General features: G+C 43.2%; 1 protein-coding gene across 1 annotated transcript in view; it reads right to left on the bottom strand.

Moving 5' to 3' along the window:
- Nucleotides 1-102: 102 nt before the first annotated feature.
- COG5 (component of oligomeric golgi complex 5) overlaps nt 103-15572 on the bottom strand; it is a 188214-nt gene continuing 172744 nt past the window's right edge. The window contains exons 20-23 of the mRNA XM_014963365.1: nt 10191-10267; nt 9571-9697; nt 8919-8998; nt 103-807 (exon numbers count right to left, since the gene is read on the bottom strand). Coding sequence (XP_014818851.1) covers nt 693-807; nt 8919-8998; nt 9571-9697; nt 10191-10267 — 399 coding nt within the window. The 3' untranslated portion in view covers nt 103-692. The remainder of the gene's footprint in view (nt 808-8918; nt 8999-9570; nt 9698-10190; nt 10268-15572) is intronic.

Raw genomic sequence — 15572 nt, 5'->3', positions numbered from 1 at the left:
GGGATGAGCACGTTCTGCAGAGAAGTCTTTACCCGAACCCAGGTGATGGACGTCTTGCTGTTTCCTAGTTCAGAAGCTGCTAAAGAATTTCAGGGACTGAACTGGGGATTGGACAGTCAATGGTCTTTATTACAATTTAGACAAAAAAGACAGTTGTAGTCAATATAAATTATTTCAAAGCGAGCAGCAGCGCAATAGAGAAACATGTTGGTTATAAATAGTTTTCCTTGTGTTAAAATTAGTGATTTTTAGATGGAAACTGATGATTCTAGCATTTCAAAAGTACGCTTTTCTGAATAAGGCTAAAATGAATTCAACTGTTTAAAAGTATACTTGTAGGAAAAGAGCTGCTTCCTTATTTGAGATATTCAGCAATTATACTGTAATATTTGAGTACGTTCTAATTTTATACCTAAATTCAAAAGGAATACTAAAGAATATTAGATGCAGATTTACAGCACAGAAGATGGTACGATTTCCTTATAATTTTTGTGTATAAATGAGTTCCTGTAACGTGAACGTAAAGCAAGAAGACAGACGTTTCATAGATGAAGTAGGTAAACACATCTCAGCGTAAAGCTTACGGATTTGGAATGGATTTGGAAATAATTTACATGACGGGTGAGTTGACGTGTGGCACCGAGACCCGCGTTACTGCCCTTCCCCGGGGTGAGGGGTTTGTCCAGATGCACTCACTGAAGGGTCGCCATTGCCCTCTGCAGCAGCTGAACCATGATGGGGTAAACTGGGGCAAACTCCTTCCCCTCCCTCGTTCTTACCGATTGAACGTAAGCCTCGAGCGCGCCGCTGAAAAAGGAAAGAAAAGTAGCTAAAGCAATTAAATAGCACACTACTAGGGTATGTTTGGGATCTGTAGAGTTCTCCTCCGATGTCTTCGCTGTCTGTGGAAGGAAGTGGGCAAGAAAGGCCTTACAAAGTGCTACATAATTGTCCGTGATCTTTCCCTTCCTTCTCGCATGTTTTGAGGAGCGAACAAGTTAACATTTAAATCAGCAGCAGCAGCAGCGTGTTGCAGATGGCTTGAAATGACAGCTCTGACGCACGGGCTCAGGCACATTGCTGCACTGTAACCTTTAGAAAGGAAAAGAATAGACTCCAGCTGCTGCAGACGCCAAGAGTACAACTTGGAGGATGGAAACTGGGGCACTGGTGAGCCACAGAGATGCCTTCAGGTGATTTCCTGGCCGAGGCTTTTGAGCTGCCGCCGTCCTTTGGGGAACACCACCCCAACCCCCAGACAAAGCCTCGGTGGCTGTGCTGTGCTGACCTGCTGCCGGAGGATGTCAGAGGTGGCAGCAGTCCTGTGTCAGTAACATCCATACAGACACAGTCTGTACGGAATTAAAGAAGTTTCTTACAACACGGGGCCACCTTCCAGCCAACAGTTGTAGAAAACAGCGGTGGTGAAAGGCAGCCCCTCTGTGAAAGACTTACCTGTTCACACTTTTGACTTAATAGTTCATTAAATAAGTAAGTAGGCCACGTTAGTTTTGCCATACTTAAATATGGCTCCTAACTAACTTGAGTTTTCTTCTTTTTCTCTTCTCCCATTTCTTCATGTAATAGATACAATGACCATGGGGTTTCCTTCTAAACCCCTTTGTTCACTGGTGCGATTTGCAGCAAAATTGTGACACGTAGGAAAACACAGGCACAAACAGCAGCCCCCATCTCAAGTGACACACACTGAAAAGACACTAGGCATTTTTTGCACATCAAACAGCAGAAGAAAAGTTATCTCCCGTTACAGCCAGAAAGGCAGGGAGGGAATATTTATTTTATCTACCCAAAATAAAGCTGACATTTTCCACCTGGTCAACTCCCTGAAAACCTTCAGCCTGCTCTTCCCGACGGTCCCTGGGGAGCAGCACAGCGTCTGCAGGGAAAGAGGCAACAACCGAAAAACTGCTTCCTGCAGCCACAAAGTGGCTCTCCCAGCAAAAGCCATCAGCCAGACAGACTGCAGAGAGATCGGGCACATCCGCAGGGAAGTTTTAAATCCCAAGATTTAGAGAAGTGAGGCTGGTGCAAAGGGACAGCAGGTACGAGTGCTTTTTAGATAAACCATCCTCCTGTGGCAGCGAGGGGCAGAGCACGTGACGAGCAGCCTGAGCAGTGGGTGGGAGATGCAGGCAGGGCCCATCAAGATGAGGGGAGATGCTGCAGAAGAGTCAGATGTGTCTCACATTCCCACTCAGGTCAGCACTGAGTGCTCTGGTCAGCAGAGATCATTAAACACGTTAGATGTTAGTTATCTTCTCCAAAGAACAGTCCCTCGCATTAAAAAGACAGTTGATAAACTCTTGTGACCATTTTCTCACTGTAACTGTCACTCATTGCTGAATCTCTCCCTTTCCACTCACCAGTGTCCCTGTCTTTTCCTCTGTATGCTCCCCAAAGTTTGTTGGGCCCAAATAGTTTTTAGAAGTCATCAAAAGCTGAAAATAGGAAAAAAACATATTGACCTGCTTAACTTAGAAAGCTCTGACACCTCTTGGTGAAGTTGTGGGTTGGCATCATTATCCAGATGGTAACACTGCTACCCCTTTCTGACTTTATCTCCTTGCTTTGAAAAAGCCCTTGAAAAAGATGACAGAGATAACCAGATCCCTTCAGATGAAAGGGAGAAGCTTTACCCTAAAAGCAGCACCCAAACCCACTCAATGTCAGCCCTTGATAATCCTTAGCCAGGCTGTTATTCCCATCACATCAAACAAGAGGGAATGAGATTTAGGCTACACTAAGTGCCAAACACTGGTATTAGAGTCCTGCTGTCACCCCTTCCAGCAGCTTTTATCTTTTCTGTTTCTCTCCTGCCTCAAAAGAATCTGATTTAACTGGCAAAAGCAACTCCATCAGTGGCAGCCACTGTTCTCTTACAACCCAAAAAGCAGCTATAAGGAACCTGGAGAATTGTTTGGTGGCCTCACAACTGCCCAGATCCTTCTCCTTCCCAGCAGAGACCAACAGCTGACAGAAGCTGATCCTTGTCACCTCTCTTCTGCTGTGCTTGATCTTTCACTGTGGCTTTGCTTGCATTGTTTCAAAGACACAGAGTCAAACTTCATCAACATGACCAACCCAGGAGCATCTTAACTAACTCTTTTCAGCTCAAAAAGACAACCAATAATTACTAGTCAGGCATTTTTCTAAAACAGACCTTGTACAGCTTTATATTAAACAATAAAAATAAAAGCTTTCCCAATACTCCAAGAGTAAAAGCATTCACTGTTTTCCCATGTCCCGTGCCTGCCCCTCCAATAAAAGTATTGAAGGGTGCTAAAAGGGAATGTTCAAATGCAATTCATAATCAATAACTTGACCAGAACTGCTAAACCCAAAGCTTGGTCCTTCTCAGCCAGCAGGAGTGTCACTAACGGCCAAACCCCCGACAGAGGCCCGGCGAGGGCGAGCACTGGCCTCTCACCAGATGTCACATTCGTGCCACGGCTCCTTCCCTCGTCAGCCCTCAGCTCCTGAGGGTTACTTTGCAAACGCCACGTCTCCCATTGGTGGGGATTTCACCATAACCCTGGGGAAACAACTGACTGGAACTGCAGTGCCAAGGGAACGAACAAGTCATGGAGAAACATCTACCACCAAATGGAGGACATGGGCACCTCCAGAGCAGAACTGGCCAGGAGAACTACCTGCTTCTGGTACCCACCAAGGCAGAGCAGCAGTCTCCCTCCCACATGGAAGAAAGCAGCCAGAGGGGCCTCGCGCTCAATGAGAGGATGAAAAGCTTCTGCAGCTGCTAAAGGCTGGGAGCCAAGAGGCAGCCACAGCCACCCGGAGCTCCGTACCCTACCTGGTGACCATGGAACAGCTCATAACCATCCTAAAGCTCTGATTAGCTCAGGAAATTCTCTGCACTGCTGCCCAGAGTAATGACATGATGGCGAGAGGCCAGAAGTCTGTCCATCCTATTGGGAACAGCCTCCCTGGGAATGAAAGGCGCGGGGAGTAAAAGGGCAGAAATGATGAATCCAGGGAGAGGGTGTTTGGAGTCCAGAGGGTAACGGTGAGGTTGCTTCAGAGTGGGAGGGAGGGAGGGATGGGCTGGGAGAGGTAACCAAAAGCACCAGTGCTAACAAAGTAGATGTGATTTCAGAAGTACCTTTGGGACGGGAACGCTGTTTCTCTGAGGACAGTTACCACGTCTTAAGGGTGGGATTTCAGGACCTTCTCCTCAGGGGTGCCCACAGCCGGAGTCTCGCTCAGGCGGCTGAGCCGGGCAACCTGTAACAACACCTTCACTGCAGCTGCCCAGATGCCTCTATTACTCCACCTCATTTTGGGAGACAAATGAGTTTAGTAGCAACACTAACACTTGAAATGCAGATTTTATGATGACGCTTCTGTAAACTCAACCAGTCCTAGCTCAAAGGAGCTTTTGGAAAGTATGCTGCTAGTGCAGAATTCAATTCAGATGCACTGTTTTTCCACTAAAATCTTGTATTAAAAAAAAAAGGTAGGCTTGCTCCTGTAGAGGACACTGTACAAACACTAGTGCTTAAGTAGAAATGGAAAAATAAATGGCATCATGGGTGAAAGCAGCATCACCAAGTCTCCAGCACAGAAGAGATCACAGCTGTTGTCATATAAAAAGATGTAATTTATAGTTATATTACCGATGTTTAAGAAGATGGAAGAAACCCTGTTTATGTAATACACAAAACATACTCTTGAAGGGATTAGACTAAATAATGCCCTAAATTCAGCATCTTCCAGTCTAATAAAGGACATAAAACCTGTTCAACAATCTGTTTCTATTTTAAAAGACAAGCCATGGTATACATTACAAATATTGTTTGTAAAAGAGAGCTATGGAAAGAGGGTTGGTGGGATGTTCTGCATATATTAATGCTTCATTAAAAATACCATAAGTATGGGAAAAAAAAATATCTAAGTTTAAGATGCCCTCCCACATAAGGAAAAGGATTTTAGAGCACTTATTAAATTACTTCACTTGCTTGAGCAAAAACATGAGCGTTCTTGGAAATCAGGACAAGCTGATTATATAAGGCCTAGATAGTTCTTTTTCAAAATGTTATTTCAACCCATGAAGATTTATATCTAAAGTTAAAAGAAAAAAAAAGTGTATTATTTGGGCCATCATTCTTAAAGCATATAATTTAGGATTACTCTAATTAATTAGTTAATTTTATATGGAATTGTGCATATTAGCCCTCCTGGGCTCTGACATGGTCAAAAGGAGCCCAATTTAAATTGAGAGCTTCAGAAGGGGCAGGGATCACCTCTGCTTGGGAGAGGGGGAACACCACGTGCACTCGGGTCCCCATCAATCAGCCGGGCAGCTGGAGGACAGCAGGGCCAACACCTGGGTTTAGTATTTTGTTAAAAAGTCTGTTTGCTCTGCAGACTTCAGGGCAAGGAGGAAAATGGAAAATACGCTGCGTAAGAGCCTGTCTGTCTGACACCAGATCGATTTCATCGAGTGCTATAAAAGTTACCCTAAAATCTCCGCCACCATCATCTTGTAGGACAGCAGATTAGCGTGAGGCATCTCTGGTTGATTTCAGATCGCATCATAAGGAGATCAAAGTGAGTGACACTGGGGGTTTTTATGAATGGCCTGGTGCTGGCCGGGGGACAGCTCAGACACACAAATGGTAAAGATAAGAATCCGGCCCTTGAGTGAATGAACTGTCCTTTGGGCTGGCTCAAATCCTGCCACATCTAACAGGAAGGTTTCTTTTAATGGGAGAAAGATTGAGTTTTCTAACTTAATTGAAAAAGAGAAAGAAAACCAGTGCCCTGGTTGCTCCTTTCAACACAGTCCCAGCTCCAGGAGGACGCCTGCAGCAGGGTCATCTCACCTAACTTTAAATGCCTGCAGGGCAGCGTCTGCCTGAGAGAGCCCCCGTGTCCCAGCCCACGCTCCCTTCGCTGAGCAGAGAAAATGGAGCTTTCAGGACACAACGCAACTGACCTATTTTAGGCACCGACTTCAGGCTGAGATGAATCAGCCCCAGCAGCGCCTGCTTCTCTCTGCTGACTATAAAGGGAGTCTGGCTAATAAACCTCTGGCCAGGTAAATCCCACCCTTCGTGCTGAATACAAGCAGAAAGAAATGCACAGAAATGCTCCGAATGCTACCAATTCATAACATTAGCACCATGGTGCATATGAAGCATTTAAGATCTAAAGAGCAGAAGCAGCACTGCAATTAGCTTTAATATGAAGCTGTAAGGATTCTGATAACACGAGTAAATTAATATCTAAGCAGCAGGTCCCTAGAGTAATTGCGCAGTCGTTACAAAGGGAAGTTGCAGAAAATTACCATTTGCAAGGCTGCAGCAAACCTAAAGATAATTTCTTGATGTAGCCCAGTGCAGGGATCCGAAGGCTCAAAACACCCAAGGTTCAATTAGCACGGCTGAATAACTACAGTCAGAAAAAGCTTGTAGTTGGGGAGGGTGACTGATAAAAGACTCCAGACAAACAAGCAAGACGCCTGTCGTTCAACTTGGGTTCATATGAGACGCGTGAAGAGCAGGCTTAGAAATCTTCCAACAGAGTATTAAAGAAAATATGAGTGAAACACAGTCATACTAGTGACTGACATTCGCTCGCCTGCCATATGTATGGCTAACCAGCCCATTCAGAAATGACTAACAGGTATGAGAGGAGATGGTAAAAAGGTGACTGCAGACAGTGACGCCACCAGAGGTTACCAGTGTCCTCAAAGGAGAACCATCCCCATTACCCCCTGCATCACTGGTGGGCCAGTCCCCATTCTTTGCTCCCAGACACGCAGGGCTGCACGAGCTGCCAACCAAACCACCCGAGGGAAGAGGCTGCTTGACAAATGCACTGCAGTTAGTGCACGGGGCTCAGCAAAGCTGCACAAGTGGTGCCTGCAGGTGGTGGGCCTGGGGGTGGATGGAGAACCAGTCAAGTGTGGGCAGTGACAAACAGCCTTGCTCTGGTGTACCAAGAGTAGGGAAGTGCCACTAGAGTGCCACCAGAGGCTTTTGGGAAGGGCAGATCTGCAAAGCTGCCCTCTCCACGCCCCGGGAGGACGGTTGTCTGAGCAATGTCCCAGCACTCCACAGTGCAAAGCAAAAGGACCACAGTCTCACTGTAAAATGCTCAAGTGATAACCTTGCCGAGTGATAACCTTGCAGCAGTACATTCTTGAGATTACAAATATTACAAAATATTACAAAATATTTTAATAGTGGTATCTCATGCAAAATGAATAAAGGACTCAATGAAAGGATTGGAATGAAAAATTGAAGTATTCCAGTGACGCTACTTGGTCTAATGGATGACACTCTCACTGCCTGAAAGCCTTGTCCCAAGGCTTGTCCCTTAATACCTCCATGGTCAGAGCAATTTATCAGTGTCTGAACATGACCATCAGCAAGCCCATTAACTGAATTAGTCTGGATAAAATTTAATTGCAAACAAAGACAAAAATGTGTTGCAGTTTAAGGATGGCATTTTCGAATTTCTGTAAAAGGATTGAAAAGAACAAAATCCCATCAGTTCTTAAATTATTTGCATTCTTGGCTTTGGCTAACATATCTGAAATTCAACATTGTCAGTTTTGCCAGTACTATCAGGACAGAAATTACAACCAAAATGTTCATAACTAAGTGACATATACAGCTGTATCAGCCCTGTACCTATTATCCAGTCCTCTGTAACTCAAGGTGCCATGGCTCGGGATTGAAGAAAACCTACTTTTGTAGCCAAACTAGACTAACAACATGCATGATTTAAAAAAAAAACAACCCTCTTTTAATACACATATGAAGAGATATAGTTTGCATTTTAATATTTTGGAAGTAAACCCTAGTAACATCCACTGGTGATCAACTAGTATTTCCTTAATTGGCCTGACTACTACACTGGACTGTGTGGTGCTATCAGCTTCAAGAACTGTAAATATTTACAGCAGACTCCTCTTGGCTGCTTTAAAAGTGTGGACAGATAACGGTTGATTTTCTCAAGCACAACCGCTGCTGGCTGGAACTTAAAAGTCAGCTTTTATGATTTCAGGAAAAGCTGGCAACATCCACAGGCGGAAGTTCAGACAGAGCTGGCTCCCGGGCCAGCTGGAGCCTGGTGCAGCTCTGTGTCACACAGCTCTGTGTCACACAGCTCTGGGTGACAGCCCTTCCCGTGCCACCGGAGTGGGTGATGCCGAGGTCAGGACAGGACACCAAGAAGACGGCTGGAAGAGTTGGGGCGTTAGGAGCCAAATGATCATCTGAGCCTTAAATGCCCAGGAATCTCAGGCTGGCTCTGTCATGTTCATACAACACATCTGTTCTCGCTAACATACTTTAAAAATCTGCTTGTTTTGAAAAACAAAACTCTTCGTAACTTTCTCTAACATTTTAAGATGCAAAATAGTATTTAGCTATAAAATCATCTACCCTAGGAAGATTTTAAAAATCTGACTTAAAGATCCTGGGCTGATTTCCTGAAGCATAACATTGCATGAGGGCAACAAGGGTCTTCCATTTTTAAATTCCTAACTACATTTTCATTGCTTCAGCTTCCACAGCTTCTCTTTCCTGATACAGAAGACAGGATGGCTGCAGCCTTGACTTTCCAACAGTTGAGAGAGGCAGTTTTGCTAAAATACAGTATTAATTTAAACCATCACTGTTTCCTTCCTTTGCAAGAGGATTACGTGCTCCTTCCAAAGGCACTGGAGGGTTTGGGTACGGGGGGTGGAGGGGAGCGTTCAGTTTATACATTTTCCCACGTTGCAGCTCATCCCATGAGTGCAGAGAGGGTAATGGTATTTATGATGCATCTCTCACAGCACACACTTTACAAGACCAGTCCTGATGCACAAATAAGTTACTGATCCATTATCATAAATGTAGAGAAGAAAGAAGCATGATTTTTACCGTATCAGAGCAAGCCTGTCCTTTTCAGAGGGATGATCATCAAGCCACTGGGAGTAGCGGGCAATGGACCACTCAGCCCTCTGACACAGAAACACAAAGAAACACCAATTACACATAAATGGCAAAAAAGAAACACACACACCAATTTCAGAATCAAAGATGACATGAATGAAGACTGCGTGATGCTCTCTCAATACTGCAGTGATGCAGAATCAGAGACAGATGCAGAACTCCTGCAGTTATGGAATCAGACACAATTAACAGAAATAGCTCAATACATTATTTGGGAGCTCAGAGGTGATCTCCTGCATCGGCTGTTTGCCCAATTCTGACAGGGGCTTGGATTTAGATTTCCTGCATCTTACATGAGCAGGATCCAGGGATCTGGGATAAGACCTGCAATTTCTCCTGTGAGCTGACAGAATATTAAAGAATTAAGAGTCTATTTAAAATCAGGTTATCATCTTCCTGCTGTTAATTAATCAAAATATGAAGGCAATGACCATAATTCCTTTGCCACAATAAAAACAAAAGCCAACAAATCATATAAAGTATAAACTTGAATACTTTTTAACTAAAATAACTAGGGCAAACTACAATGTTCATTGCTCCTTAGGACATCTTGAAAGGACAGACAGGTTGATCTTATTACCTGGAAGGGTGATTTTAACTCTGGTGGTGCTCTTGTAAATAAGAACTGAAGAATAATGCTGAATGGAATAACCTCTCCCAGGGCTGGGCTACTGGCAATATGCTCACTGGTCTGGAACAGCAGCGGTCTGGAAAAATGTAACAACAGTCTTGTGAAAGGAAGAAAAAGCTTATTTATGCATTAGAAAAAACGCCTATATGGTGGCAATATTGTGCTAGGATAGAAGCATCTAATTTTTTTTCCACTAATCTGCATCTTAGGTTTTCAACACAGGTTCAGTTTGTAAAAAATTACAGAAGATGCCTATTGTAATTAAACAACACAGGATTGTAAATTTTATATTTCAGTGAAAACTTTCAAGTTAACTATAGAACTCACTGTCATACAGAAGTTGTACTGAAAGCAACACAAAAAAGTACAATTTGGCCAACATTAGCATGACAAAGATTGTTAAATCATAGTTATACTCTGCATAAAATTTAAAAGAACTTTAATCTATTTCTAATTTGCAGGTGGGCGTTGCCAAAAAAGCTCTCAGTTCAATCAGAACTAACACGGGGTAATAAATCAGTTTTGAAATAGTTTGGTCCCACAGCCGGTTGCTAGTTCCTGCAACTCACCTGAATGACCTCAGCTGTCTGTAAGATTTTCCTAGGTCAGAGACTCGCCGACACAGCGGTGCTACTGCTAGCTCCATCTACAAAACCAAACATTTTCATTTGGATTAGATTATCCCAAAATATAAAACTGGTATAGAAGTAGCCTGCCTTTAAAATATAATCCAAACTTGCAGACCAGATCACTGACTTCTGGCTGGTGGCTGAATTTGAGGCAAGAAGTTATCCTTTCCTTACACACTGTGTTGCCCAAGCCAAGACTTTTGCCTTATTCTTGGCAGCCCAGTAAGCACCCTGTGACAAACGACAGTGACGCTCCACAGTTCAGGACAGAAGGGTCTCCTGAGCTTTCTGAGACTGAAGCTTTGTTTCTCGCAGCAGGTTTATTCTGTTGGTGACGAGTTTCCTGATGAAGGAAGCTCTTAAGTCAATAACCCAGAAATCTGACAGCAGCCTGGGAAGAAAGCAAATCTAGAGAGGACTTCACAAACCACTCCTAAAGCAATAAAAATGCACGCCCATTTCAGCTGGGCACCCTTTCCTTTGGTGAAGCATGAGGTTAAAGTGATTCCTTTTTGAACACTTGACCCCAAATTCTGGGGCACAAAACCAACCCAGATTAGAGAGAAGGTAGCTGGGACCCATTGCCACAGGGTCATATGGAATCACAGGCAAAAGAGCATCAGTGAAAGCATTATTTTCATAAAGGTTTTCATACTGTTCAGTCTCTGAGCAGTCATCTTTAAAAATAAACAATTTTTAAACGTTTTCTGTTTTTAAGCACTGGAAATCACCTGCCTTTTCGAACAACAGCCAGGCTCCTCTTGGCTTTTTGCACCATTCACATGAGACTAAATTCTGTTACACGCTCTTCATTAACAGCGAGGACACAGAAGTGCAAAAGAGCAATTTCACTTCCAGCTCCCGGACCAAACATGAACATTACATGGCAAAATTTCAGTTAATATGGACACTAATGCAAATGCTGCCACTGAAAAAAAACCCACAAGTAAAGTAATTTTAGCCAGATACGGATTAAGTCCTTATTTTTTGCATTCCTGAAGGGTCAGTCAACAGAGGGATGCAAGCTTTATTCTCCACGTACATTTTTTAAAACCCCCAACTTGAAAGACTATTCAGACCTTGCTTTCCACATAATGCACAATTAAGCTAAGTTTCAAAGGATGAGAGCTAAAATAAGTAACAAGATCAAAAACACCACACAATGAGCTTCCCATTTAAGTAACATTGCTGAACAAGTTTCAAAGTGTTTGTGATAAGACACTATTTACAGTGAAGTCTTTAATACTATTATTCTTTCCAGCTGTAGCATTTCCTCAGACAGAGCTGGCTGCTGGGCCACCAGCTTCACCAAGAGCATGTAACTATGCTGCTAAAACCAGGAGAAATTAAATTAGCAACTAATGCAAATCAAGCCCATATGCTTCAGGCACCCATCTTAAAAAGCAAGTGGCAGGATGGGAGTCATCTCACCTACTTCTCAGTATTTACATGTTCTCTTCATACTCAGGAGAGAGAAAAATCCACTCTTGGGGCGTGATGCATCTTTCCCCGAGGTAGACATCTAAAATAGGTCAGGTGGGTCATGTTGTAGGAATATCCACCTACATGACACACAGCCAAAGCTGGAAAAGCCAGAGGCAGGCAAGGAGAGGAGGGCACCTCTGAAAGGCAATGGGGAAAGCCCCACAGAGCCAGCCTACAGGCAGCGAAAAGCTGCTCCCCGAGCCTAGGAACCATGAAATACATACCCACACCAAGCACTTCCAGGCCGCTTGAAATCTGCATTTTATATTAAGGAGAAACTCACAGAAACAGAATGTGTATAAAAATTCACGAAGTGGAAATAAGGGTCTTTGTCTTCTGCTTGCAGATGAATGCTCCAGCCCTGGAGCTGGGGTAACAGCCCAGGCCCCCAGATCTATTCTAGGGGCTATGAACTGGCCCCTTCTCTACAGCTGGGTGGGATCCCTGCCCTGTCCTCTTGTAACCCCCACAGTCTGAGGGCTAGGGTCACCTCTCCCACAGGCAGACACAAGGGGTACCTGTTCCTCAGGCTGAAGAGCATGTACAGCACCACTCTGCAGTTCCTGAGCAATCACCATATCCACCAGACCATGCAAAAGGCACACAAATGGGAAGCCAATGTCCCCACGCTTGAGGAGGAGCCATCAGCTGCTGTGCCATCTGCTGAACTTGCTGGCACAAGGGACAGAGGTTGAGTGCACGATCCCAGGCGGGTTCTCCCTAGGGATTTCTGCAGGGAGGAGCTCCAACTCCAAACTGCAATGAAGCTCAGTGCAAGTTCAGCAGGTTGCATCCTCAGATCCCCCAGAACACTTCTGAGCACGTATGGGAGCCAAGAGGCTGCACAGGATCAGAAGCAAGTAGACAAAAAAAGGAACTAATTAAGTAGGCTTTGCTGCATCATGATACAAGAACCCTACAGACCCTGAAAAACAAACAGGAGCAAGACTGATTTCTCCAGAGCTTCTTTTCAGGCATCAGTATTGGCTAGGGGCAGCCAGAAGTAACTGATACCCTGCAGGAGCTCATGTCCCAGCTCTGGTGGGAGCCATGGGCTTGTAGCTGTAAAGAGCCAGGGAGAAGGTTGCTTTTTTTTTCTTTTAGGTGCTTTAGAGAATTTGAAAACAGGCAACAAGCTGCCAGTCTGACTTGTGGAAGCAGAAATGCATGGATCAAACTGTACTCATGAGGGGAAAGAAATCCCAGCACAGCAAAATATAATTTTGGTTAATAAGTTTTAAATTATTGTTTCAATCCTGAAACATCATATGATGCAATGAGACGTAAGTGAAACTTTGTACAGCTTAACAATTCCTTGTTAAATTTAAATTATTTTTCTTGAATGTATTTGGTAGTTTTGATAAATCAACATTTTTAGTCTTAAGTACTAAAGAATAAAATTTACTTTGGAAAATTCTATTACTTCATCTTCAACCTTTATTCACTGTAGGAAATTATTAGTATTGCTAGGACTAGATAGATTTAATGGCAGCAGATGGTTGATTCGTGAAGTACTAGTTGCCAAAGAAAAAAAATTGTTTTTAAGCTTTGCAGCATACTATACCATCTCCAATTGACTCATGAAGAGTGGGAATGAGTGAAAACTAATGTGGCAAAAATGTACAGAATTTTACAACACTAGTCTGCTATGTGTTATTACCCCATCTCTCCAGTAAAAAACTATTCTTTGCATAGTAACCAAGGTTGTTTTTTTCACTTGAATTCTAGCGATTTGTCTGAGCCCAAGGATGTAGTGAGATGCTACAGCATCTTCCTGCTGTCACATTAATGTCTGCAGGCCCATTGTGTGGGGCTCTGTGTCTCCGCTGAGCATCGTGCCGGCACCACTGGCCCGGGAGCGAGTGCCGGGGAGGAATCACTCGGCTGGAACAGCTGCTGTTTGTCAGGTGCTGGAATTGGGCAGAGGATTGAGTTTACATCACTTCTTGGTTTTGCTACCTGTCATCACCTAAAGCTGCATCAACTGTTGATTCATGCAGCGTCTTTATACTGCAGCAGCTTTTGCTATGATATACAGCTATAGTTCCCAAAGCATTTTGGCGAGTTTTAACAGGTCGGGTGATGTTTCTGGCTGTCTGCAAGCCAGTGTTTGGATTGTGTGTGCAAGGCCTTTCATGCAGACATGTCCTATGGACTTCACAAACGAAAGGGTACGGAGCATTTTTTGTTTCTCTTCCAAATAGATTTGAAAAGTCAGATATCCAGGCTAAATTCAGTAATAAACCAGGTGTCTAACCAGTAATTTGCAACCACAGAGGCTTGATGGACTAATGTGAGATCATCATTAACACAGGATCCAAGAGAAGCAGTAGGCAGTACCTGCCAAAAAGGAATGGGCAACTAGAACAGAAGAAAGCCTAATGACTTTGCCTTGTTTCTTCTAACTTTGTTCAAAACCCATTGCTTTTCCATGATTTATTCATGTTATTTTGCTATGCTTCACAGAACACAGTGGCAGACTCCTGCCCAACATGTGCTTTTTCTCAATGATTCTTGCTCTCTGAGCCCAAAAAGGCTATATTATCTTTTCTTCTCATATGACCCTGCCATAGCCCATGGCTAGGTGGTCAATTATCTGTTGAACTATTCACTGGCTAGCCGTATTGTAAAAAATACATCATGTGGCTGGCTTCTCTAATTGGATTATGTTCAGCAACCCAAGGGTGAAGTTAATATGTAGTCCAGATACAGATAATGCATATATATTGAAGAGCTCTTTGAAAAACCCCACAGTGAAGTTATTGTTTAGTGCCTATTGTGGTATCTCTCATTACTAAACAGCTGTTTTTTCAGCTGGAAAATCTTGACATTAAATTTTTAACAATCACATTTCCTCCTGGCCAAGATGAATTCCAAGTTTTTAAATGTTAACTCAAAATGCTTTTTCCTAGCTATTCACCAGGAGAGAATGCTTTAACAAGCGAGGGAGCAGAAGAGCTCTGAACTATTACATGAAAGAAGCTGGCCTTGAAGGGATGTGGAATTTGATTTGTCCCCCGTGCAGCGATTCCAAAATGGTTGATATTTAAGTAAATCCTTCAGCTGTAATACCTCCCAAACAACACCTATAAGATAATAATGTCCTCCTTCAGTATCTTCTGTCCTTACGACTACAACTGTGATTACAGCATCCTGCTTCTCTCACTCTATAAGAAACTAGAAAGGAAATTTTTTAGGAAAAATGATAAAAAGCATTTTTACACTTGCACCATTATTTTTTATCGAATGAGTAAATCTGTTTATATTTTTTAAAACCCAAATGCCTAATATTCTTGCTTTTTTAATGCCACATACTGAGTCAGGAAAGTAGATTCTGACCATAGGCTAACCAGCAGATGGAAGCTGCAGTACAATTTAGCATTGTCAGCTTCTACAGTAAAAACATTTTTTCCTAGGAAAATTCAATAAAACCAGAACACTTTACAGTAATTTATTGATAACGACTTGAAGAGCTGGTGGCAGTGTTAACTACACCCCATAAAAACTGTGTGAACACAGTACTGAACAATGCCAAAAAATTCAACTATAAACCACACCTAGATAAGAAATACATGAAGGTATATATAGAATAGTATTAACTCAAACAGGACCAATAAGAATAGTTCACTCCACAAGGCTGAAAATAACTGCTCATGACATGAGATGGGGTTCTTGGCACAGACAGTGGCTCCTGCCTTACATGTCACTCCAAACATACACCTGTACTCTGAAAAGATGGGAAATCATGTCATGCCTTCATGCCACGAAGCATAAAGATTACTCGGTCTTTGCAATTTCTAGACTAGCTTATTTCAATGCAGTTATGATCTGTATTTG

The sequence above is a fragment of the Calidris pugnax genome, unplaced genomic scaffold (genome assembly GCF_001431845.1).
Source record: "Calidris pugnax isolate Ruff unplaced genomic scaffold, ASM143184v1 scaffold44, whole genome shotgun sequence".
NCBI lineage: Eukaryota > Metazoa > Chordata > Aves > Charadriiformes > Scolopacidae > Calidris > Calidris pugnax.
The sequence above is the reverse complement of the archived record's forward strand: the minus strand, read 5'-3'. Positions and strand labels throughout refer to the sequence as shown.